Genomic DNA, 23,306 nt, shown 5'->3' on the forward strand with positions numbered 1-23,306 from the left:
TTCGGAATTCGACAACACCTTAACCAGCAACACCTCATATAGTCGAAACATACCAACCCAGACAAATCAGAAGTCAGAAGCGACGAGATTCGAAGATATATTTGACATGCTATTGATATATCGGAAAGTGATTAATCTATGCTGGCTAGCGGTCGTAGGAGGTGTGGAGCATATCGCACCCAATCGTAATCTGTTGCGGATGAGTGACCGATCGCCTTCAGCCAAGTGAATTCAGTAAAACTAATGAGATCAGCATCAAATGACTAAGACCTACAGAGCTATTGGTTTTGTGAATTTATTTACCTCTACATGCTGTTATACCTGAAGAGTGAATGCTGAATTTCATGGAGTAACATCAACAGATGATGAAAATATGAGGACGCTATAAAGTTATACTAGCCATACGCACACAAGCATACGTGCACTTTGGGGATACAAAGAATAGTAGACAGAGCATAAGGGAGGTGCCTGTACCCGTGATCCGTTCTCACAAAGATCTTGAGGTGACAGTGAGTCATGATCTTAAGGAGACGGCCCACTGCCGGGAGGTAGCAGTGAGAACTAAGTTTGAGAACTGCGTTCAGGCTGCAAGCCCATGTTTAAAAGGTGACTCGGATATACTGGAAGGGAAGGTACCCCTGAAATTCCAGAACTCTGGGGTTTACCATACCAAGAGTGGCTTGAAAATCTAAAAATCTTTACTCTGTCCTATCGCAGATTAAGAGGTGGTCTGATTTTGATTTAAAGAATACTAATAAAAGACTTTGGACCTAATACACTTTCTCTTTTTCTCCCCACTAGATCGATACATCTGAGAGGACATAGAGGGCGGGTAGAAAAGCCAAGGAACAAAATACCCGCGGCATACAGGTTTTCACACTGAGTCATTAATTCTTGGAACCTGTTATCCGAAGTAATGGTGTCTGTACCTCCAATTTACTTACTCAAGAGAAGACTGGACACTCATAGAAGCATATTAGAAAAGGAATAACATAGGCCGTAGGCCTTCTGTTCTTACTACGTAAATATGAATTTGACCTCATCCACTTCAAATACAGAATACCCGCCATGGCTTAAATTTTCTAAAGTTGTTGGGAAGTAGACGGTGAGTTTTGAGAAGACTTCATCCTTCTAATGTTATGGTAAATTCATATCGTTCCCTTTCAATTTACAGTTAAAGCGGTTTTCAGAAGCTATTAATAAACTTATTAGTAATACGAAATCTGTCTACATTTATAAACGTTATTACTATAGTACAACGATATTGCTATATATAGCAATATCGTTGTAATTCTATTCTTAAGCTAACCTTTAGCTGTGTCTGATTAACCAGAAAGTAGCTGGGAATTTATATCATTTTGTTTTCTACCCACCTTTATACCATCCTTTTGCCTAGAAATTAAATGCCGTGCAAACCAAAGACTGGTTTTTGTCCATAGTTTTTGACTAATCTAACGGCTCTTAGTGAGTTATATAGACTACGCTGTTCAATTTGAGTAAAGTATAATTCAACCCTTGGCCTAGGCCAAGGGTTGAAGCTTCTTTAGTAATTTAAATATAATCTGCCAAAGGAATATTTCATTTCAAAACTCAGTGTTGTAAAGCTTTCCTTCGAATCATAGGTATACCTATGATTCGTGAGAGAATATATTTTCTCGCGCCATTATGAATTTCCTTAAGAATTCTGTTGCTGCTTAGTATTTGTTTGCAATGCTAATTACGTCCAGTCTCTTCAAGTCAGTGCAATACTCCAGGACCAACCGAAGCTATACACATCTAATTGGACTGACTTGGGTATTTCTCACATTTTTTGTGTCGCATTTCTCTCGAAGTTTTCAATAAAACCGGCTCGAATTTGGGATTTAAATAAAGCAAAGTTTCAAACCACAACATTGAATTAAGATATAGGTAGTTTGTGCGGCATAAGTTAGGTCTGATCGAATTGCATTACCATTTCTAATAATTAACAAATCACATTGACTTAATAAGTTCTTTATACCGCACCAGATTACATTCGTAAAAGTGCAGACTGCATTTGATTTATTTATTGGCTGATTTGATGAATCGATGTGAGAATCTTAAGGAACGTGTTCACGTTTTGCAGCAAGAGCTTGAAAAGAAACGTTTGCTTCTTCAGGTATTCATGAATTTTTGATTGGTAAATATTTTTACAGAAAGCTGAGAAGAAATTAAAGTCTACTTTAATCACCCAGCCGAGTATTTTGTTGCCTGTAGCAGAGGAAACATCTGAAATAATTCCGGAAGATTCTGGTAAATATTTAAATATTTAACTTTATCACAGTAGAAATTATTAGTGTGAAACTATTCGAATCAAGTGAATCGCCAGTGCAAAGTGTACTTATTCAACCTACCAGTGAAGAGTGTTGCAGACACATAACTCTATGTGTTTTAGGATCCTGTATTCTTTTATCGAATTCTCTGTTAATTACTTTGTATGACTCTAATCATATGCTCACTTTGTATAGTATATCACTTTGTAACTATGAATCACGGTTATTGTGGGAAAGAAAGCTGTTTGTCTCCGAAGTGACACTGTTGGAAATTATTATACCTCCAGGTAGCTCCGGTAAAGAAACTGTTCATATAGGTGTCTTATTGGCTGAAAAACACTCACAAAAAAGCTTACCAGTCCTATTGCTATCATTATTCATGTTTTCTATCCCAATTGTTATCAGCTTTACAGACGATAATCATTTAACTCACCTATGCCTTACGGATGTACAAACAGTCCCAGTGATAAATACGAATTTCAATATAGATCGTACGTGTTCTTCGGGAATTGTGTATGAATTTTATGTCAATCGTAAAAGTGATCTAATGTTTGTGTTATATGTTCCTGATATGCTTTCATACACCATTCACCAGTTATCATATGATGGGAAATTATGTTTAGTTCCTTTGTTGTGTCGCTGTGACTCAATGGATGCACCTAAGCCAAATTTTAACTCTTGGTTTACTGCATTAAGTCATTGTTCAGAAAAACCTACATCATTATCACAGTCGGTTTGTATTCTAGGCATTCATTTCAATCCATCATCAACCGAACTTGTTGGTTGTCTCATGCGCACAAACGACAGTGGGAAACACATTGTGGGTGAATACGTGTCAGAACGGTTTACGTTCAGTAAATTGGTACAGAATATCTACTTAAATGCTCCAGTGAAACCATGTTCTAAACTTTTAGTTGTTGCAAGTGAACGGCCTAATTTTTTGGTGTTTTCCGTTGTTGTAAAATGCTGTTTATTAAATTCATGTACATATTACTTTACTATGGGTGTTGTTTCAATGAATGGTAAACCTCGTGGATCTGTTGTACGATTAATTCCTATTCATGTCGATCAGCAAGACGTGTATAAATCAGAATTAGCTTGGAGCTTATTTACTCCACAAAACAGACCGTATAGTCAGTGTTTGCTAAGATTCGTCGCATCATGTGCTGAACAAGGAAATTTAACTATCAGTGCATGGTCTGTTAATAAATTAATAACCGACTGTTGTGAGAAAACTTCCAGCAATGAAGTTGTCAAGGTTTCTTGTTTTAACTTATCTGAAGTAAATAAGACACTCAACTTACTTATTTTGTATCATTCAGATTGTATTTTCCCAAAGCAGATTTGTACATTGTACTTTAGTCGTAATCTGAATAAAATTGTGCAACTGCACGGTTCATAGACATCGTTCATTGTTGATACTTTTTAGTCATCTTTGTTAAGTTTTAATTGTTGCAAGTACAATCGTAATGTTTATTTACATTGAGTGTGTTGCTACATACGAAACTTAGATTTTCTAAAAACCATCTGTACTGTTGTTTTATTTGGACCTTTTTTTAGTAATCGTCAACCAGATTCTGTATCTTATCTTTCCGTAATTTTATCCAATTATATTCAACGTTAAGGAATCTTACTAGCTGAGCATCAGTAAAATTATGTATGTCCTAAAACTCCAAATGATGAATATTTAGTCAGTGCTAGGTCTAGGAATGACCTTTTTTAAGTTTAAAAACCTCAAATAGCTAAGTGTTGGATGATAGTAAATGATATTGTTTTAGGTTCATTATCAGTCTTATGGACTGCTCTGTGGTTGTCTCACTAGGATTTTCATCCTCGTTTATAAATCGGAATGATCGTTGGTCACAATCAGTTGGGAAAAATTATATCCCGGTTCCCATTCTCTAACTTGTCAGTCAATCTAACTGCTGAAGATAGACCTCAGAAAACAATTAGTCAGCTGTTATATTTCCATCGAGTCGTTGCCTTCTCGATTTCTGTGAGATCGATAGTGCTCTACTGTTCAGGCTGTTAGTGAGTACTGGGTAGTTAGACTGTAGCTTAATAACAGTTAAACTGCTGCAGCGTTTTTCGCTCATAATTCTGGTTGCTCGATTTGAAAGTAGTCCATCTCTCCGAGAGATAATTTTGCTAACAACCTACTTTTTATCCCTTATCTTCCTGAACAATTGCTTCATGTTACCCATCACCACTACTGTTCCCATTATTTTGTTTTTGTTACCCACCACCTCTCGATTACCACGTAGTCTTTGTTCGTTTCTATTTCAATCTTCTTTGCTCCCTCATTGGTAATGGACCCACTGATACGTTCCTAAGCATATACTAGTCTAGCAGAACCTCCAAAGTTCGATTGGTCTTCCTTGACCTTTTGCTTCTGTTTTACTTTCGTCAACATGAAGCACTTCATGTATACTGATAAGTTTATGGAAAGTTACATCATCTGGCTGTTGGTTAAGTTGTATACGATAAGGCTTTTCGAATATCTGCAAACATTCTGTGGATCCCCTACTACCAATTCGAAATTCATTCGTATGGGTATTCAAAGGAAACAAGTAGAATTTTGAGTGACAAGAAAGATCGGGGTTTATAGGTATGTGTATACACATTCATTGTAGCATGACATTCAACTTATGCGTCTTACCACATGTCCAGACAATAAATGGAGTCAGGAAAACCTACTCTGCGAACATGAGGATGTAAACAGACAGATTAGTTTGTTCTTACTGTTACAAATAATACCCAATGGAAAAAAATTAAGTGGGCTTGACGTATATGTACTCGCACCATTCTCACTATTCACATGCCTGAACGGAAGGGCACTTTTAAATCACTTTACTTCCCGAAGTTAGGACATGTGGTTTTTGAGACAAACTCTGAAGGACCATAAGGTAGTTGTTGTACGGTGAAGAATGCTTGATGAACATTCCAATCAGTCGAAACCATTTAGAAGGCTCAGTAATATATACACGTTGAGTGATAGTGTAGATGTTTCAAGTCTAAAACGAGATTGGACCTGGTCTTTAGAACTATTTTCAGAATGATACCATTGATGCACATGAAAACAAAATCTAATTTGTACAAGGAATGCCCCACTGGAATGATATGAAGAAACATTCACAAGTATCTGAGAATACAGCATTAAAATCGCCGATGTATTTGCTTCGGGATTCCTTCCCACTGGAATGGTGGGAATTATTCAGTGAGTGAAGTTGATGTCTATTTCAAACAGACAGTTGAAAAGTTCATTTTTGCTTTACATTTCAAAGAAAACTGCTTTGTTGATATACCAGACTATAGATTATAAATGACTCCAGTATCTTCGAATTATATCAGATAAACGGATTAATGTCTGACTACCACCAAGAGAACCCAGTTTTTTCAACCAACCAAAATTTGTTTGGATCATAACCGTAGCCAACTGCCTTACGTAAACTAATAGTTCACCCAACATATTGGTTTTTATGGATAAGATCGTAGCTTTCAAGACGTCAGATATCAACCTGGCGTAAATGTAGTGACAAAGTATATTGACGAAGATATCATAAGAAAGTGTCAACAAACCTTTATCCATTTCACAGATACTCATTATTCCAAACAGTTACCAATCACTTAGGCCAAATAAAAATCAAAATATAAACTGTACGTGTTAACAGCAAAACATTCGAAGAGGTCCATGCACCGAAACAAGTACAAACATCTTGTTTTGAAGACTTTTTTCTATAAAATTTCTTTGATTAGCACAGCATTGCTGACCTGGTTATTTAACTTTACCAACAACTTATGAATAATGAAGCTAAGTAGATATGGCTTTCTTCCTGATAGCTTACAGCCCAGGAATTCATTATTATTCATATTCCATCTGTAACTAAACCACATGAGTAGCATTTGAGTGCACTGAAAGTGCGATTGATGGCATTAAAAGTTGAAGTGCATTGAGAAAATAGGTATTATATTGCTACCATCATCAATAATATTATTCGGTTTCCTGGATGTGAGTGCTGTTATGTACTCTGATGAGTCATTCGTCACCAGAGTACATAACAACACACATGCAGGAAACCGAATAATATTATTGATGATGGTAGCAATATAATACCTATTTTCTCAATGCACTTCAACTTTTAATGCCATCAATCGCACTTTCAGTGCACTCAAATGCTACTCATGTGGTTTAGTTACAGATGGAATACGAATGATAGCGAATTCTTCAGATACAGACTATCAGGATAAGCAGACAAATTTCAAGCTTAATGTCAAGACTGAGGGGATATTCGCTACTTCACAACCAGCTAGGGGAAGTCAAATGGTATAGTGTAGAGTAGTAGATTTCTATGCATAAACCGATGTCATTTGCTGGAGTCTAGTAAACTGATCCCGTACGTCTATTCTATCCTTTTTGGATTATGATTTAACGACTTTGTGTGGAACGTAAGAACCACAACTTATTAACGTAACGAAATTTGGGGCATTAAAATGGAAACTAATTAAAAACCAAGTATAACTTTTCTACCAACTACAATTTACATGTCCATTTTTCGACTGCACTCTGGAGGTTAGTAGTATTACGTCGCCACTCAAACATAACTAGGTTTAGCGTGGTTCGAATCTGTAACCAAACGGTTGAAAGTTGCATGGTTTAATTACTAGTTTATCACGATACATGAGATTCTCACATGCTTACACATATTGGTGATGAAAATAAATCCAGAAACGTTATTTAGCAAATGAGGGTTGATATTTGTACAATTATTTTCTTCGTACTCAGGTACATTTTAGAGTTCAAGTGTAAACTTGATTGATATGTCTCTAGCATTTTACATCAAGCAAGTTTAAATGAAACAAATAATCAAGAAGTACCAAGTGTACAGCTTACATGTATGTACCGAGAAATGAAACAAATTTTATTCCTCTAAATCTTTTCTGTCTAACCGATGATGTCGAAATTCAATGTGGACGTTACACTCATTGTTATAACGTGCCAAATATGGGAACGTTTTGTAGGACCAAAGGATTATATCCATTAATACTGTTTTTGTAATAATGCTACATATGTCAGCTTGAGATTACAAAGATGTTAGCATACATGAAGTAAATGTATTTATTATGTCACGAGATCATAGAAAAACTGTCTAATGTCATTTAATTTACATAGAATGTCTAGAAACTAAAAGTATCTTCGCATTAAACTGCTGGATTTATAATTGTTAGTCATTTAAAAATTTAATTAATTCATCGTAGGTGTTCGACTCGTAAATGACTGGTCCCCTCCATACATTGGCATTTATTTTTATAATCAAGCTAGCAAGTTTAGCTGGTTAACTTAGTTCTACAACATCACACCTGAATGTCAAACATTTTAATCTCTAATTAGATGGGCAATAATCAGACCTAATAGTCACATACTTCTCAATCTTCAGAATCGTTTCCATATTACTGTTTAGCACAATATACAATCAAGATGTTTGAGTGCAACAGTAACCTTGGTAGAATTAAAAAGTAAAAACTGATCAAATATACATAGAAAATAAACACCGATACAGGAACATGTGACCAAAGAAGTAGCAGCACCGCTTAATATAGACTTTTATTTTTACTGAGGACATGGTAGGCAACCAAAAATTAGAAGCTAACAAAAACAAGGAAATACAGACAGAATAACTTCCAAAGGAAAAATAGCTAATATATTTGTTCTTCGATTTCTTCTCTAAAAGGGACGTGAGATTTGAAGCTGTACAATAATTTTCATATATGGTTAAAATCTTCTTTGGTGATGAGTACGGTTGAAACGTGGACCAGACACTTTTAATGAATTAATGCCGATTCTTCTATAAGCATTCCTATTTATCACCGGAGATAAAGCGCGAAACCGTCTGTTGTGAAGATTTATTCGTTCACGTTCAAATCGGCGGAAACATGAATTAGGATTATTTAGTGGTACTGGAGAATGGTGAGTACGTCTTTTTGGCTGATTTGATGAAACAGATGATTTATTGTGCTTTCCAGAGGTGAAATCTCGGGCACTCCTCTCTGGGGATTTGTAATGACGCTGACAAGGATGATATTTAGAAGCTGAGTTAGATGACCGATTAGGATGATGACGATATTGTTCATTACGAGAATTTCTTAATGAAGGTGATCTGGAAATGGATGAGGGATATTGTGACCCATGATTCCGATGACTTTCTGGTGAATGGGAAAATCTTGAAGTATTTGGATTGGAGGGGTGTTGGTCTTCTTAAAGTAAAAACAACAAAAGCACTGATAGGTTTAAAACTATTACACTTCCATTAAACACAATTGACCATTACATACAAAGGTCATGTGTGGCCTTTTTAAAAGTTTTGGATGAGAAAATAACTATATATTTACTGATTTTTGCTAGTAATCAAATCTAATCCGACAAACCAAAGTTCGTTTTGCGTTTCGACAATTCCAAGATACATCAATAAAGTATAGTATAACTCAGTAGTCAGTGATTGTGCTGGTGTAAATTTATACTTTTAATGTCGAATCAACCATGTTATGATAAATCCTAAGTGTAAAAACATTACATCCAAATCATATTATATACAAACCGCCATTGTCCTCTAGTATTACAAAAAGCACAATAGAAATGACTGTCAAACTGTGTCCGTCTCGCTACACACAAAATGGTATTTTGCCATTTTTATAGTCTGCTTGAACGGATGAGTCTGGAAAAGCTACTCAGCTTCTGTGCAACAGTAAGGACCATCTGATGGCTGTCCGATTGAGCATATGATGAACGGGTATTATGACGTAACTATGATCGTAAGAAATGCTATCACTGACGTTTCCTAAACATGGTTACTTCAAAATGACATCGGATGCTGAACGAACAACAACAATTCTTACAAGAAAATAATATTTCTAGCTAACTTGCCATATTTGCTCCAACAAGAGTTGAAATAAGGGTAATATAAGCTGTCACAATCATCTATGTCATAAAACTAAATAATATTCTGCAGACAGTATATTACATACTACAGAAAATAGAATATTCAATACTATGAGAATGATCAAACACATGACACTCATATTTTAGTGAGTTCGTATTGTGGTGAACAGAACACGAGAGGGGACAATCGAATGTATTTAATAGAAAATTACAGGACTTGTTAATAAAATCTAACAATCATCAAGTAAATGCTTAATTTGCAAAATGTCCATCAATTGTCTCAAAATGACTCAGACTTTATTGTTCTTGCATTTTCATACAAATTGCATCCTGTTTCCATTCTTTACTTTTCGATCCTCTTGTCTCTCTGCTGCCAGACCTTCTGTTCCTGACATCATATACTACTTATGTCAATATAAGTAGCACACACCACAGTATTCGTAACATCGTGAAACCCTACGACTAAACCCTTGTGTATGTATCCTTATAACACACGTATCCCAGTATGTTGTATGAATTAAAATTTAGGCTACAAGGTGGAGAAGTATTAATATTATATTAATATGAAGACTGGTCATATAACCAACCTACTGAAAGAACACAGAATGGTGGACTAACAGATACACAGTAATGACATTCAGTTTCGTTAAACAAACTAAATATCATATAACGTTTAAAATCATACGTTTCGAGTAACTACAGCGGAAACGTAATATGGAAATTTAGCTAAGTTCATAAATATGAAGGAAAAAATTACTGACATGTATGAGTTACTGTCATTTAATATCTGCTTATTTGGAATTCATACAATCAGGGACCAAAAAGTGTGTTATTGAAAATATGGGGTTAAGAAAACCATATAAATAAATTGAATTCAAACAAGTTTGTTTACAAAATTAAGGATACGCTGATCTAATCTGACTTAAAATGTTTCCTGTGGCAAGACCCTTATTCCATTGTTTAGAATATTCATGTCAGTCATAATAAACATACAATATAAGACAAACATGCGCCAGCCGAAGTCGCTATACTGAGTTTGATAAGAGAAAATCAAATCAATAAGATAAAAACCAGAAGTCCAAATAATAGCAATGTCAATAATGGTGACGAAGATTAAGTATTGAGAATATATTTCGAAAAGAAACGATTGAATAAAACGAATAAAAATAAATTACTATGAAGCTCAAGGCATTGAGACCGCTTACAAATCACGTTGTCTTATGTCCCCAACTACTGACCAACCAGGTAATCAGTATCTGCCTAGATATCTCAATCCAACAGTCAATGACCACATGAATTGATGCCATATTTCGGTTTGGCAGCTCCTAAACATATTTCAATATATTTCTACACAAACCATCATCGCGCCTTGGGGTAGGCGGTTGTTGGACTTACTTAGTACGTGTCCTCAACACCTTAGTCGATGGAGATTTCCAGTTGCATCAACCGACTTGTCACTTTCACATAACTTCAGTAATCTCACGCTCAGTGGCCCCAACATACGAGAGGAATGATTCGACGGCGTCTATGGTCGAATACCAGTAACCTACGTTTCAAAGATATGAGGCAGAAAAGAACGAGTTTCTGAGAAGTACACGCGTCCTCTAGTTGGAGCACGGATGCATCGCCAACGCCACAAGTATAGTAGGTTTGTAGGAACCAACCGGGTTTCCTGATTCCATGCTGAGGTTTCGTCAGCAAATAATCCATCAAGGGTGATGAGATTTCCAATGCAAGTGATAAACGCGCTTCGCTACTTCCCCTCTTATCATCAGTCAAGGAAATAACGGAGGATAGACTTGAAACAACACTTTTCTTTTAAAGAAAAGTGCATCATTGAATTGTTACTTGAGGCATCCTGAAGACTCAGCATTTTGTTAGGGTTTTCAACAAAAAGACCTTTTTAGGATGAGGTTGTGGAGATTGTTGTATTTCATTGAAATCGTGAACCGACCTAAGTTAGTCTACTATTAAAAACCCGGAAAACTAAATAGCCGTTTTGTCTTAGTATAGGACTTCAGCGGTGCGAATCCACAACACCACAAAGAATCGAACATAAGACCTTCGGTCGCGGGCGCCTAATCTTTATCAGTTATGTATTCTACTTTCATGTATGAATCTTCTGACAGGAAACCAATCAATCCAAACTCAGACAGAGTCGTTATCTCTAAAGTTAATAAAAAGTTAAATGACAAATATAAGTAGAGGTCGTTAAATCCAATGGCAGTTATTAGCCCTAACATGATCACTGAATTTCGATTAAAGAACCTTCAGAAAGTTTAGATATTCTTATAGTATACCCTTTTCACAAGCAATGACACGGAACCGATCGATTAACAGAATTTAACACAGCCTTTATGTCAAGGATTGCAACAATCATCGGGCGTCGACAAAATTAGGGGTGAAATCGATTATTATAGTTGATGGTTTAAAACCAGTATTTTGGCAATGAGGACAGTCAACCTATAAAGATGGTGAAAACTTTGCTTTTTCAAACGTTCCACTTTCCTCCATTATCTCCATTATTCTAGTTAAGTCAAACATCCCAATATGCTTCACTTGACTTGTACTAAACAAAACTTGTTTGATACTCTGTAAAGATGCCTACATGCCTTTACTCACACACAAACTGTCAAATTTCTGGGACAGTCTAAACAAACATTGCTTAGGAGAAACTTAATCCGAATTTTTCTGGAAGTAAAGAACTTGTGAAGATTTTGGGACCTTCGATTTGTAAATTAGTTGAAACATATACGTTACTCATAATCATAGCTTATGTAACTTTTATAATATTAACTTATGATATACTATTGTTTTTTATCGGGTTATTTCTATTCCATTTCTATTAAAAATTCTCATGATGAATCCATTTTTATATTGTTTATATTTACATAATTACACTTTTGATCCCAATATTCTTAAACTGAGGGAAACACAATACAAACAGATTTTCATTAGTTCAGTGATGTTTTCTAAGATCCACAAAGCCGCGAAATATGAATAGACGAAACACTTATGCTCATCTGAAAAACACTAACGACCTTAAGCACTTTGATTATCATTATTTGAACACAAACGTTGCTACAAAGGGGTATCAAAAGGTATATGTGCCATACAGTAAAAATGAAGTTGTGAAGAGATAGAGAAAGGAAGGTATAATATTCTAAAACATGGATAAAAATTAGTTTCTGAGTGTAATAATAATAATAATAATAATAATAATAATAATAATAAGAAGAAGAAGAAGAAGAAGAAGAAGAAGAAAAACAGTTCGGTTAAGAAAAATACGACCAGAAAGAATTCTTTCAGTTAGAGTTAGATCCAGTTTTATGAAGAAAGTAACAGCAAGATCGCCACTGGCTTGTATTCTGAGCCATGTCTGATAACGTCTCTAGCCACTGTGTCGCACCATCTCAAGGGTCCTAACTAGGGAATCGTGAAGGTTCAACACGAGTCAGCCCAGAACACCATCAGTAATTACCATGGAATATTCACATACTCAACGTTGAAAAGTTTTTCCTCTAAGAACAAATTTGGACCTTCACCATAACATATCTTCTTAAGGGATGTTTTCTTGGCATAATACTCAGTTGTAATGCTATATGCAATCAATCTGTCTAAATCAATCCATACACAGGAACACCTAAGGTTAGACCAGTACTTTAGAAGTAGTGGCAGAGTTGAAGTTATTGACACTGTCAGTAGACTATTGTGTTACGGTCTACCGCAATAATCTATAACAGACTATGTTTAAGCATTTGACCTAGCTTCACATGAACTACTATCGATGGGATATCAACTAACCAGTTCTGTTTCGACTCTAGAGCACAATCTAACACGGTCATTGGCACAGAGTAGCCATATTAGCACATAATATCAGTTTTCAGATCAACACATGGAAAAGAGGTTTCGTTGGAATCTCAAATACGGGTCTTCGAGAGGCAAACGGCCCCCGAATGCCCTGGTACGACCGAGAGTGGGGAGAGTCCGCTCTCCCTCTCGAAATACTCTCACACGGCCACGCGCATACAGCCTCTGCCAGGGAAGTCCTACTCATTGCCTTCTCGTGGCGGGGGTGTTGTTTACGAAAATGAGAGGACGAAAAGCGAATGTCCGGCGCTTTAACCGGATCACAAATCAATGGTGCACATGGGCTCCAGTATCCTGCGGGAACAAATGGCGTATGAACCAATCGTTGGTCGTCGACTACCATGGGACTGCATCTCCTTACGATGCTCCACTGCCTTGTGGGTTACACCTTTAGGTCAAAGGCTCGGGGTGTGGCCCCTAAGATAACCACCTGCTTCGGTTTGGGCACCCGGGCAGTATCACAGCCCACACACAAATGATGAACTCTTTATGTCTATGGAAATTACTTTTCTCGCTTCGAAAAACAATCAATTGATTCAAATTATTATCAATACAATTATTGTCCTACGTTGTAGCTGACTGACTGAATACTATTATTATTATTATTATTACTATTATTGTCATTATTATTATTATTATTATTTTCCACATTATTCACCCTCTTTTATACTTATACAGCGGCTCGTCTTTGGTGGAAATTCGACTGTATCTAAACGTTCTCGAGTCACTGTCCGGTTGAAAATTGTATGTTACCACCGAATACGAGAACTGAAGCAGTTTTTCTGAAACCACGTGCACCATTCAAACTGGCTACCTTAAACGTTCGCACATTTATGCAGGTTGGACAACAAATAGGGCTGGCTATGTCTTTAGAAAGTATTAATATCGATGTTTGCTGTCTATCTGAGACCCGTATTCAAGACTCTGGCGAAGTACTACAAATTCGATCTCCATCTGTCGCTTCGAAAAGCTTGTTTTACGTGAGCTTATCCGGGGACCCTGTGGCATCTTCGTCTGGTCTTGCTGGCGTTGGTGTCGCACTAAGCGCTAGAGCTGAGGCAGCACTAGTCGATTGGATCCCCATTAACAGTCAGTAATGTGCTGTTAGATTAGAAAGTTCCATCAAAGTGAGAAGAAATCGGCGTGAGAAACGATGTCTTTTCGTCATCTCCGCCTATGCCCCGACAGATTGCAGTCCGGATGCAATCAAGGATGAGATTTACCACCAGTTATCTGTTCTTCTCCAGAAAGTGCGTTCGACAGATATTGTGGTACTAGCCGGAGACTTGAATGCTCAGGTCGGGCGTCTAGGCACAGAAGAGAGTCGTTTAGGTGGCCGATGGGGACTCGTTGGTCGCAGGTCAGATAACGGGGACCGTCTACTGCAACTTTGCACAGACCACAACCTGTTTCTGGCTAGCACTAACTTTCGGCACAGTCATCGCCGATGTGCCACCTAGCGTCCTCCCTCTGCATATCAAGCCTGGACTCAGATTGATCACATCGCGATCAGCTACCACTGGCGTGGTTGTGTACAAGACTGCCGCTCCTTTAGGAGTACCTATCTGGACTCTGACCATGCCTTGGTCTGCGCCAATCTTGCCTTACTTTTCAGTGGACAACGAAGTGACCGCCATCAACGGATTGATATTAGCAAGCTGGTTGCAACTTCTGTTGCAAGTAAGTATCGAACCGAGCTAGCCTCTAGGCTAGCTACCACTCCACCGAAAAGTATAGATGAGCATTGGTTGCAATTGCATGACGCCATGAAAATGGCGGGTACAGTCAGTTGTGGGTTCGCGAACCGACCCGCTTATAAGCACTGGGTTTCTTCAGGTTCCTTACAACTCATCGAAGCCCGTCAGTCTGCTCCGGGTGACCGTGAGTTTGACCATAAACGAAGGATGTTACGTAAGGAAATTGGGCAAAGCTTGCGTAAGGACCAAGAAGCCTGGTGATCGAAGCGTGCTAATGAGCTGGAAGCAGCAGCTGCATCTGGTAACTACCGGAAGCTCTTCCAACTCATCCGAGCCACTGGCAACAAGAAGTCTGGTGTGAGTGAAACAATCTGCGAGGATGATGGGATGCCAATCACTAACATCCATCGACGTCTTGGACGATGGGCAGAATTTTTCGAAGGGCAGTTCAACTGGCCTGCTGCTCCGGCAACATCGGTCAGACTGTCCTGCCCTCCATGGTCGGTGACGACTGATCCACCAAACGAGGAGGAAGTCCGCAAGGAACTCCAACCCTTGAAGCGTTACAAATCACCTGGCACAGATGACTTACCTCCGGCTCTTTTTAAAGATGGTGGTGACTTTTTGACTAAGGAATTGACGACGTTGTTTACAAAGGTTTGGGAACTAGAGAGTGTAACAACGTCATAGAATGAGTCGATAGTTGGCCCTATCTTTAAAAAGGGTTCACGTCGTTCCTGTAACAACTATCGGGGGATAAGTCTACTTCCGATTGCGTCCAAGCTATTGGCTTCCGTCATACTTCGTAGGTTGTTCAAAACCCGAGAAAGATTGACTCGCGAGGAGCAGGCTGGGTTTCGTTCTGGTCGAGGATGTATTGATCATATCTTTACCCTCCGCCAAATGTTAGAACACCGCCATACTTATCAAAGGCCAACAATCGTAGTGTTTCTTGACATCAGGGCTGCCTTCGATTTGTTGGACAGGGCTGTTCTCTGGGATTGTCTATTGAAGAAGGGTGTGCTTGAGAAGTTTATTAACATCCTAAAAGCCCTATATACAAACACCTCAGGCAGAGTGAGGGCATACAACCACCTCTCTCCATTGTTCCATTCGAGCAGTGGGGTTAGGCACGGTTGCCCAATCTCACCATTCCTCTTCAACTTTGCCGTCGATGACATTCTGGAAACAACTCTGATGGATGTAAGTAATGGTGGTGTGGATCTGTTGCCTAGAGAAAGACTTCTCGACCTTGAGTATGCGGATGATATTGTCTTACCGCGCGATAATACCCAAGCCATGCAATCCGCACTTAAACAGTTAGCAATTAATGTCCGTAGGTATGGTATTTGCTTTGCACCTTCGAAGTGCAAAGTACCTCTACAAGACTGGCAGGACTCCAATCCTGTACTCACCCTGGATGGTGAGCAGATAGACGTAGTCGAGAAGTTCGTGTATCTGGGTAGCTGCATAAGTGCTGGTGGGGGTGTGAGTGATGAGATCAATGCACGAATAGTGAAAGCCAGAGCGGCTTATGCCAATCTGGGCCACCTTCGGCGCCTTCGTGATGTTAGTCTGGCTGTAAAAGGTCGGATCTACAACGCGTCGGTGAGAGCAGTTTTGCTCTATGCTTGTGAAACCTGGTCTCTCCGAGTTGAGGACGTTAGACGACTCTCCGTGTTCGATCATCGCTGTCTCCGAAGGATTGCTGACATCCAGTGGCAACACCATGTCAGTAATGCAGAGGTTCGGCATCGTGTGTTCGGGCACAGAGATGATAATGCAATCGATGTCGCCATCTTGAAACACCGACTTCGGTGGCTTGGACATGTTCTACGAATGTCCTCCCAGAGAATTCCACGTCATGTACTATTTGCCGACTCTGGGACTGGTTGGAAAAAGCGGAGAGGTGGTCAGTGCATGACATGGTGTTGTGGCATGAAAGAAAGCTGCAAAGGACTGGCTTCTGTTGGTCCTTCACGACTCCCTGGTTGGGGTCTGAGAGATGGTGCTACACAGTGGCTAGAGACGTTATCAAATATGGCTCAGAATAGAAGCCAGTGGCGATCCTGCTGTAACCTTCTTTTACTTTCTCCATAAAAAGTGGTTGTGTCTCCCTTACCTGAAAGATTTCTTCTGATTGTACCTTTCCGTTCCCTCGTTACTACCACACTACCTTACACCAATCTCTTCGTTATTGTTTTCTTTTTCTTTTGCGCTCGTTAGTTTTTTTTTCTATTTCTCTTCGAATTCTCATTGTTTTGTGTGGCGCATATATATTGGCGCTCTCTTGTACCAATATTTATGTGTTCAAATAAATAAATAAATAAGACGGTACTAACAGAGAGACTTTTTAGTTCTATAGTCTGCATCTAAGTGAGGATGTTGCAAAAAAGAAGTTTAGAAAGGATTAACGATATCATATCATATTAGTTACGCTAGATATTTTATTGGGTGATACGTTTCGAAAGCCAACCACTTTGTGGCATGGACATGTTTAAACAGTTCATAACATTTCACAAAGCGGCCTGCTGAGTAAGATTAAGGCGATGAAAGAGTACACTACATAGAAATAAGATGACACAGACACACTTGTTGTTTGCAAGCATATTTTTATAGAACATATAATCAGTCAGTCAGTTACAACGTAGGACCAGGCACATATGTGCATCGGCCCAAGTTGCCATACCTCATGAACACAACAAGATGGACACCGGATTCATAAAAGTAGTTAATTCAGAGGTGGTAATATATAAAAGAAAGATTGCAATAAGGATATAGTACACAAAGAAACCCGACCGAAGCTGCTACCTTGACGCGGTGGTCGGGCTTGCCTATCGTGATGACCCAACCGAGCTATATTGGCTGGAACATATGTTCCTGTAGGTTCTACCATGCCAGGAAGGTCGATTGGAGAACGGTAAGACTAAAAGCAGAAACTCACGGTCTGAGGGTGAAGTTGTACTGCTGACTGTAGAGAGGTGTGACAGCAGTAAGGTGTTTCCCTCGGACAACCAGCATGACAGCGATGCTGCCTTCCCACAAGGAGGGGTGGGGTTAGAAAAGGTCGACCCTAACAATGTCACACCTCACCTTACCTCACGGATTTCCGTCTCCGGCGGTAAGGCCCTTTGAAGAACGGAGCTAACACGTCAAAAACCTTCCACAAAAAGGCCGTGCGCGACCGGCCTCAAGCAGTTGTCCCTTGGGCTCTGCGGTCACGCTCCCAGGTCGTTAAGACCAACACTAATTCAATTTCCTTTTCAGGTTCCTTAAGAAATACCCTTCCACGGTGTGGGCAGCCGGGAAGTGACATCAGCCCTCATACCCGTAACAGCACACACAAAGAAAGAATTAGTTCTTAGAAAGAAAGATATGAAGCGGTTTTAATCTCTTAGTTTAAGGGAAAACAGAGAGTGTATACACCTACGCCATCGTGATCGATTCTGAGCCATGTCACCAAGAGTCTCCAATTATTGGTTACGATAGTCACGCGGACCCCAACCAAGTAGTCTGCATCTACCAACATGGCTCAGACTAGAAGTCCGTGACTTCAAGCACTGATGCCACGTTTTGGTTTGGCCGCCCCTAACTTTCTTCCAACCATCCCCAACACCGGTTAGTATTGGGCGTCGTGGTGATCGGTGTTCAGACATACGTAACACGTGGTCCAACCATCTCAGTCGATGAAGATTCACAACCTCATCAACTGATTTACCATCATTCCTTAATACCCTGCGCGTCTAACCTCAATATTACTTACCCGGTGATCTCAGCAGATGCGAGCATATAATACCCATTCGTTATTCGTGGTAGTCATAAAGGTTGTGATACTGATCGATTGCCTTTGACATTAACGTTTGACACACAGAACAGTGAAGTAACATAGAGAGATATATTCTCATAGCAGTCAGTAGCCAAATCGTTAACCATGATCATCAGGATCCAACTCCATAAGTACCCTCTTGTACTGAGTACGCAGTCTAGACATTGGCTATCCATCTTCAACCTATAGCTTATGTAGAAACATTTTGGCCATGTGATGAGTAGGGTTTCAGTAAAAGAGACGACAAACGCCACCCTGTCTGGTAATATTTCGAAAGAGGGAGTTGAATTTATCCACACTCGAGCTTAGCAAGGTATTTGAGTGAACTGTGAAATTTGAAGGCCCCATAAATATCATGTTACTGTACAGCTCGAACGTAAACAAACTAAATACTAAGCACTCCCTTGTCTTAAAGGACCCTTTATTTTATACAACTTGGTGATGTAAAATACTTTCATAGTAATAACTCGTCGGAAGCAGCACATCTAATACGCATTCATACTGCATGCACTTATCAGTAAACATACACACTACAAATGAGGAACCTATGTTTTTTTCAATCAGATTAAATTAACGTATTGACCAGGTTCTTGGGTATGAGCCCAAACTGAAGTAGGAGCCTGTGTTAAATATAGTGCTTAATGACAAAACCTTAGCTTCATAATATGGTACAGGTTCACCTACAAAACCAATGCTAAAAGCCGGAAGAGACCGCAGAACAAAAGTACTTACCGTATCCGGGAGATGCTCGTAAAGTCAAATCCATAAAACCAGAACTAGAGTTCCTGGAACCATCTTTTTCATAATGTTGTGAACATCTACTCCATCTCCGCTGTTCAATATTTGGGTATGGTGAAATATTTTTTGAATTTTCAGAGATCGAAACGTTTGTGGACTCAATAACATGTAAATCTGAGGAAATTTTTGGAGTTTTACAACTGGTAGGTGATGGACGAGACCAACATCTTTTGCGTGTATGAGCTGCATAAGGTGAAGAATTGAACACCTCAGTGTCATCGTCATCGTCTACGTCATCAGCAACTTCACCCTCTTCTTGGTTTTCTATTCCTCCACCACAGGTTTCAGAGTGGTCTGACTCTGTTAAAGAATGGTCCGATCTAGAATGTGAATGGCAACTTGTACAGAGTGACCGGCTGTTATTGCTACTAGTATGGGCAAATGAATCTTCTGGGTGCATCGGTGTTTTTCTACAGAAACAAGGTATATCTACAATTATTACGTAAATAAAACTATAAAACGGCATGTATTTTGTACGTTACAACAAACTTGCTACTACTAAATTTAGAGAATCATAACAATCGAACCCAGGTTTCTGGCTTAATCATCGTTAAACACTGTTGTTAACTATTTTCTGCTGACTGCAAACTTATTTTTATTCTGATATACTTTGTTACTTTTGCATTTTCTTAGTGAGATAGATCTTGAGATAAATATTCAACTGATGGTTGATATTTTGTCTTTTTATATCAGCGTTTTGTTTCCACTGGACAGAATCCAAGGTCTAATTACTGTTGTTGTTTGGTATTCGACTAAAAGGATTTAGGATATTAATACTAATCTACTTGGCAGTAACGAGAATACTTAAGATTAAAAGGTATTTGATTTTTTATGCAGAATAATTACTATGTAGTTTTAAGGGGAGTACAAACTGCAGATGATCCCCTCGAATGAAAATGAATATCACTTTTTTAATCAAAGTAACCTTTATCGTCTAAAACATTGAGTTCTATATTCGAACCTTGAAACTAATGGAGACAAGTACTTAATTCTGAAAGCATATGGTGAAATCTAAACAAAGAAACTAATTTACGCAGATATTATTTTATATGATATTCAGTTTACTGACACAGAAAAAATCTTGCTGAAAGTTAGATAGCCATCGTGTTCACAATAGGTCAATAAGTATAGATCTATTGTTTCACCAAAACATATTCTGGATTTTCTATAATTAACTTTATACGATACGAAATAGCCCTAAAAGATATAGATACAATGTGGAAATGGATGCAGTGTCACACCTGATCAATCGATGACTTAGTGTTTCAAGAACCAGAATTGTCACCGTTGGATATCCAGGCCTGGACTGCTATTAAAACAACTAATTGGTCAAGTATGCGCTTGTTTACTAGAATGATAAACAGATAAATGTCGATTGAAAGATAATTTCTCTGTGAACGTACTAACAATAAAGACAGTAAGAGCAAAGCTATTTACAGTATCTGAGTGGTCCTCCGTAAAACGTTTACAGGAAGCTACATAGACAGTTATTCACTCTTGCTTTATTTTAGATAAACCGTCGTAGCAAATAAATTTCGAAAAAACATTTAAGAAAAACGGACCTTGTGAGAGGTGAAGCAGTTTTATCTTCAACACAGTCCTGATCATGAGAAATAGGTGGAGTAAGTCCCAAAACTTCTGGAATAACTAATTCGCCAATTTTGTTTTCTACAGAGGAGAATGAAGCGTTTTTTGACAAGAACTGATTTGAAGATTGATCAGACGGGTTGATAGAGTTTGTTACATGTTCATTAGAGTCATGGACGATTTCCTGAGCCGAATAATCTCTAAGGAGGTGAATATCACCAACAGTGTTTGATGAATCAGGAATTAAAGCATTAGGTGTAGAATTCTCATTAGAAGTTAACTGATCACTTTCTTTATCTGGTTTGTGACCTGAATCATTCGGTTCTCGAGAGGTTGACTCGACGATCATATTTGTACTATCACCTTTACAACGTAGACGTCTTGTGAACAGTGTACAGCTAGCTTCCCTAGTTCGTTTTTCGGGTTCGCTTGAGCAATCACCACTTTCCAAACGAGATATTTCAGTATGAGTTTGATAGTTACGGTGTAAGTGTTTTGAATATCGATCACGGTGGATAGAATTGGCTAGGGAAAAAAAACTTTGTGAAGATAAAATTTCAGAAAAACAATCCAAACATAGTGTACAAAAAATATAGATGTGAGAGGAATTTTAGCACTAAAAGTAAGGTGAATAAGCAATAAGGGTGACAAATTTCTACACACGTGAATAAGCTTTGTTTACATAAAGTATTTTTCAGAAAGACATAGTCCATTTGAGAAGCCAGTTTAAAACTTCCTTAAATTCGCTACCAAGAGAACGAACGAACAGCACATTTATCTGGTCTTTCAGGCAGACCTGTGATAACGTACAAACATTTTTACTACTACCTGGATTTAAGGTTGAACAGGAAGAAAAAATACTGGTTGCATAGGTACAATTTAACAAAAGCTACGTAATAAACAATTTACCTGCATTATGTTGTCTGCGAACTGCATGGTGATCTCGAGATAATCTTATGGCGCCTTCTACAGCTTTCAGGAGATGATTTGGAACATGACCTCTGGAAGATGAATCTGGACCAGTACCTGAAAAGTGAAATGTTAGAATGCCACTATTTTATTAACCTACTACGAAAGTAAAGAAGGTACAATAATGTGCGCAAAAGTAGAAATGTATTCGTTTTACAGGGTAAGGTGATGATAAGAGCGCAGATAGGTAAGCGGCTATACAGTGACAGCAAACGATTCCTGTGACAGTAGAATTCAACATAAACAAACAAAGGCTAAAAATGTTTGCCATACTTCTTACACTTACGACCTGTTTATCCCATTTAGATATACAGATGAAATTCTAAATAGTTAGTTGGCAGTAGAATCACAAGGTATACTTCTATGTAGTTAATACCTGTATAAAAGCGATTGGTCGAAAGATATTTTAAATGCATTTACATAGTATCAGGTTTGATTAAGAACACGATCTAATAAGCTCACATTCTTATCATGGAAATATGTCAGTTATTATAATGAACGAGGTGTTTTAATTTCTGGATTACATACAAACAATAGGTCTAAACAGACAGCAACGACAATAAACTACTCACCACTTGAATATGATTACAACAAAACAGAATAATCACTGTAGTGTTGTGGAGATTGTTGAGTTTTGATTGAGATCATGAATGGATCAATGTTGGATGAACATTGAAAACCTGGAGGCACTGAACGACCGTTTCGTCCTAGTATGGAACTCCTCGGTAGTGCTTTCAGGTTTTCAATAGTCGTCTAACATTGACCCATTCATGATCTCAATCAGAACAGAATAAATCAAAGAGGATTCGAAGTTAGCAGATTTTAGTATAGATCATCACCTTAGGAGGAAAGAGATCTTATAAACACCTTACAGGTGGTTACTATGGATAGGATTTGTCCTCCATGTAATCGTGGGTCAGACTTGAAAAATAAACTAGAAGTGATTCCATTGACAAATATAGACAGTTATTTAGCTTCTATAAATAAAATAAGCTCCCTGATCTAGACATATTACCGTCATTTAATTCTGCTATTCGTTTAACTGTGATGCTACAAATTTAGTAAAGAATGAGAATTAAGCACAACAAGAGACTTCTTGTGTCCTTAACATCACATTTCAGGTTTGTAGAAGCTGCTAGGGGTTCCACACAGAAAATAACAAGAAATGCCAATTCTCTATGCTATCTCTCCATATGGTTTCAATAATCACAACTAAACAGCATTGTACTATCAATAAAACCGAGTCATTTATCAAAACGCCAGTCATTGTCTCCTCAATTTAAAATGTAAATATTCGTCTACTTAGCAGTCAATGGAGTCCACTCATTTACATG

General features: G+C 38.3%; 2 protein-coding genes across 4 annotated transcripts in view; one reads left to right on the forward strand and one right to left on the reverse strand.

Annotated features, from left to right (window-relative positions):
• Nucleotides 1-806: 806 nt before the first annotated feature.
• MS3_00003171 (uncharacterized protein) lies at nucleotides 807-4,044 on the forward strand. The gene is made up of 4 exons (XM_051210894.1): nucleotides 807-1,021; nucleotides 1,059-2,137; nucleotides 2,175-2,271; nucleotides 2,306-4,044. The coding sequence occupies exons 2-4, from the start codon at nucleotides 2,060-2,062 to the stop codon at nucleotides 3,691-3,693; spliced, it is 1,563 nt and encodes a 520-aa protein (XP_051070918.1). The 5' UTR covers nucleotides 807-1,021; nucleotides 1,059-2,059; the 3' UTR covers nucleotides 3,694-4,044.
• Nucleotides 4,045-6,338: 2,294 nt separating this feature from the next.
• Nucleotides 6,339-23,306, reverse strand: part of MS3_00003172 (uncharacterized protein) — a 29,170-nt gene continuing 12,202 nt past the window's right edge. The window contains exons 3-6 of one of the 3 annotated variants that reach the window (XM_051210896.1): nucleotides 21,913-22,029; nucleotides 20,979-21,528; nucleotides 19,351-19,826; nucleotides 6,339-8,543 (exon numbers count right to left, since the gene is read on the reverse strand). In XM_051210896.1, coding sequence (XP_051070919.1) covers nucleotides 8,062-8,543; nucleotides 19,351-19,826; nucleotides 20,979-21,528; nucleotides 21,913-22,029 — 1,625 coding nt within the window. In that variant the 3' untranslated portion in view covers nucleotides 6,339-8,061. Of the gene's footprint in view, nucleotides 8,544-19,350; nucleotides 21,529-21,912; nucleotides 22,030-23,306 lie in introns of all 3 variants that reach the window. The other 2 variants (XM_051210897.1, XM_051210895.1) reach the window with 2 other exon arrangements.

The sequence above is a fragment of the Schistosoma haematobium genome, chromosome ZW (genome assembly GCF_000699445.3).
Source record: "Schistosoma haematobium chromosome ZW, whole genome shotgun sequence".
Taxonomy (NCBI): Eukaryota; Metazoa; Platyhelminthes; class Trematoda; order Strigeidida; family Schistosomatidae; genus Schistosoma; species Schistosoma haematobium.

Coding starts and splice junctions, on each gene's coding strand:
- MS3_00003171 (XM_051210894.1), top strand. CDS start 2,060: ATGAATCGATGTGAGAATCTTAAGGAACGTGTTCACGTTTTGCAGCAA. Junction 2,138..2,174: donor AGAAACGTTTGCTTCTTCAG/GTATTCATGAAT, acceptor ATATTTTTACAG/AAAGCTGAGAAGAAATTAAA. Junction 2,272..2,305: donor AATAATTCCGGAAGATTCTG/GTAAATATTTAA, acceptor TTATCACAGTAG/AAATTATTAGTGTGAAACTA.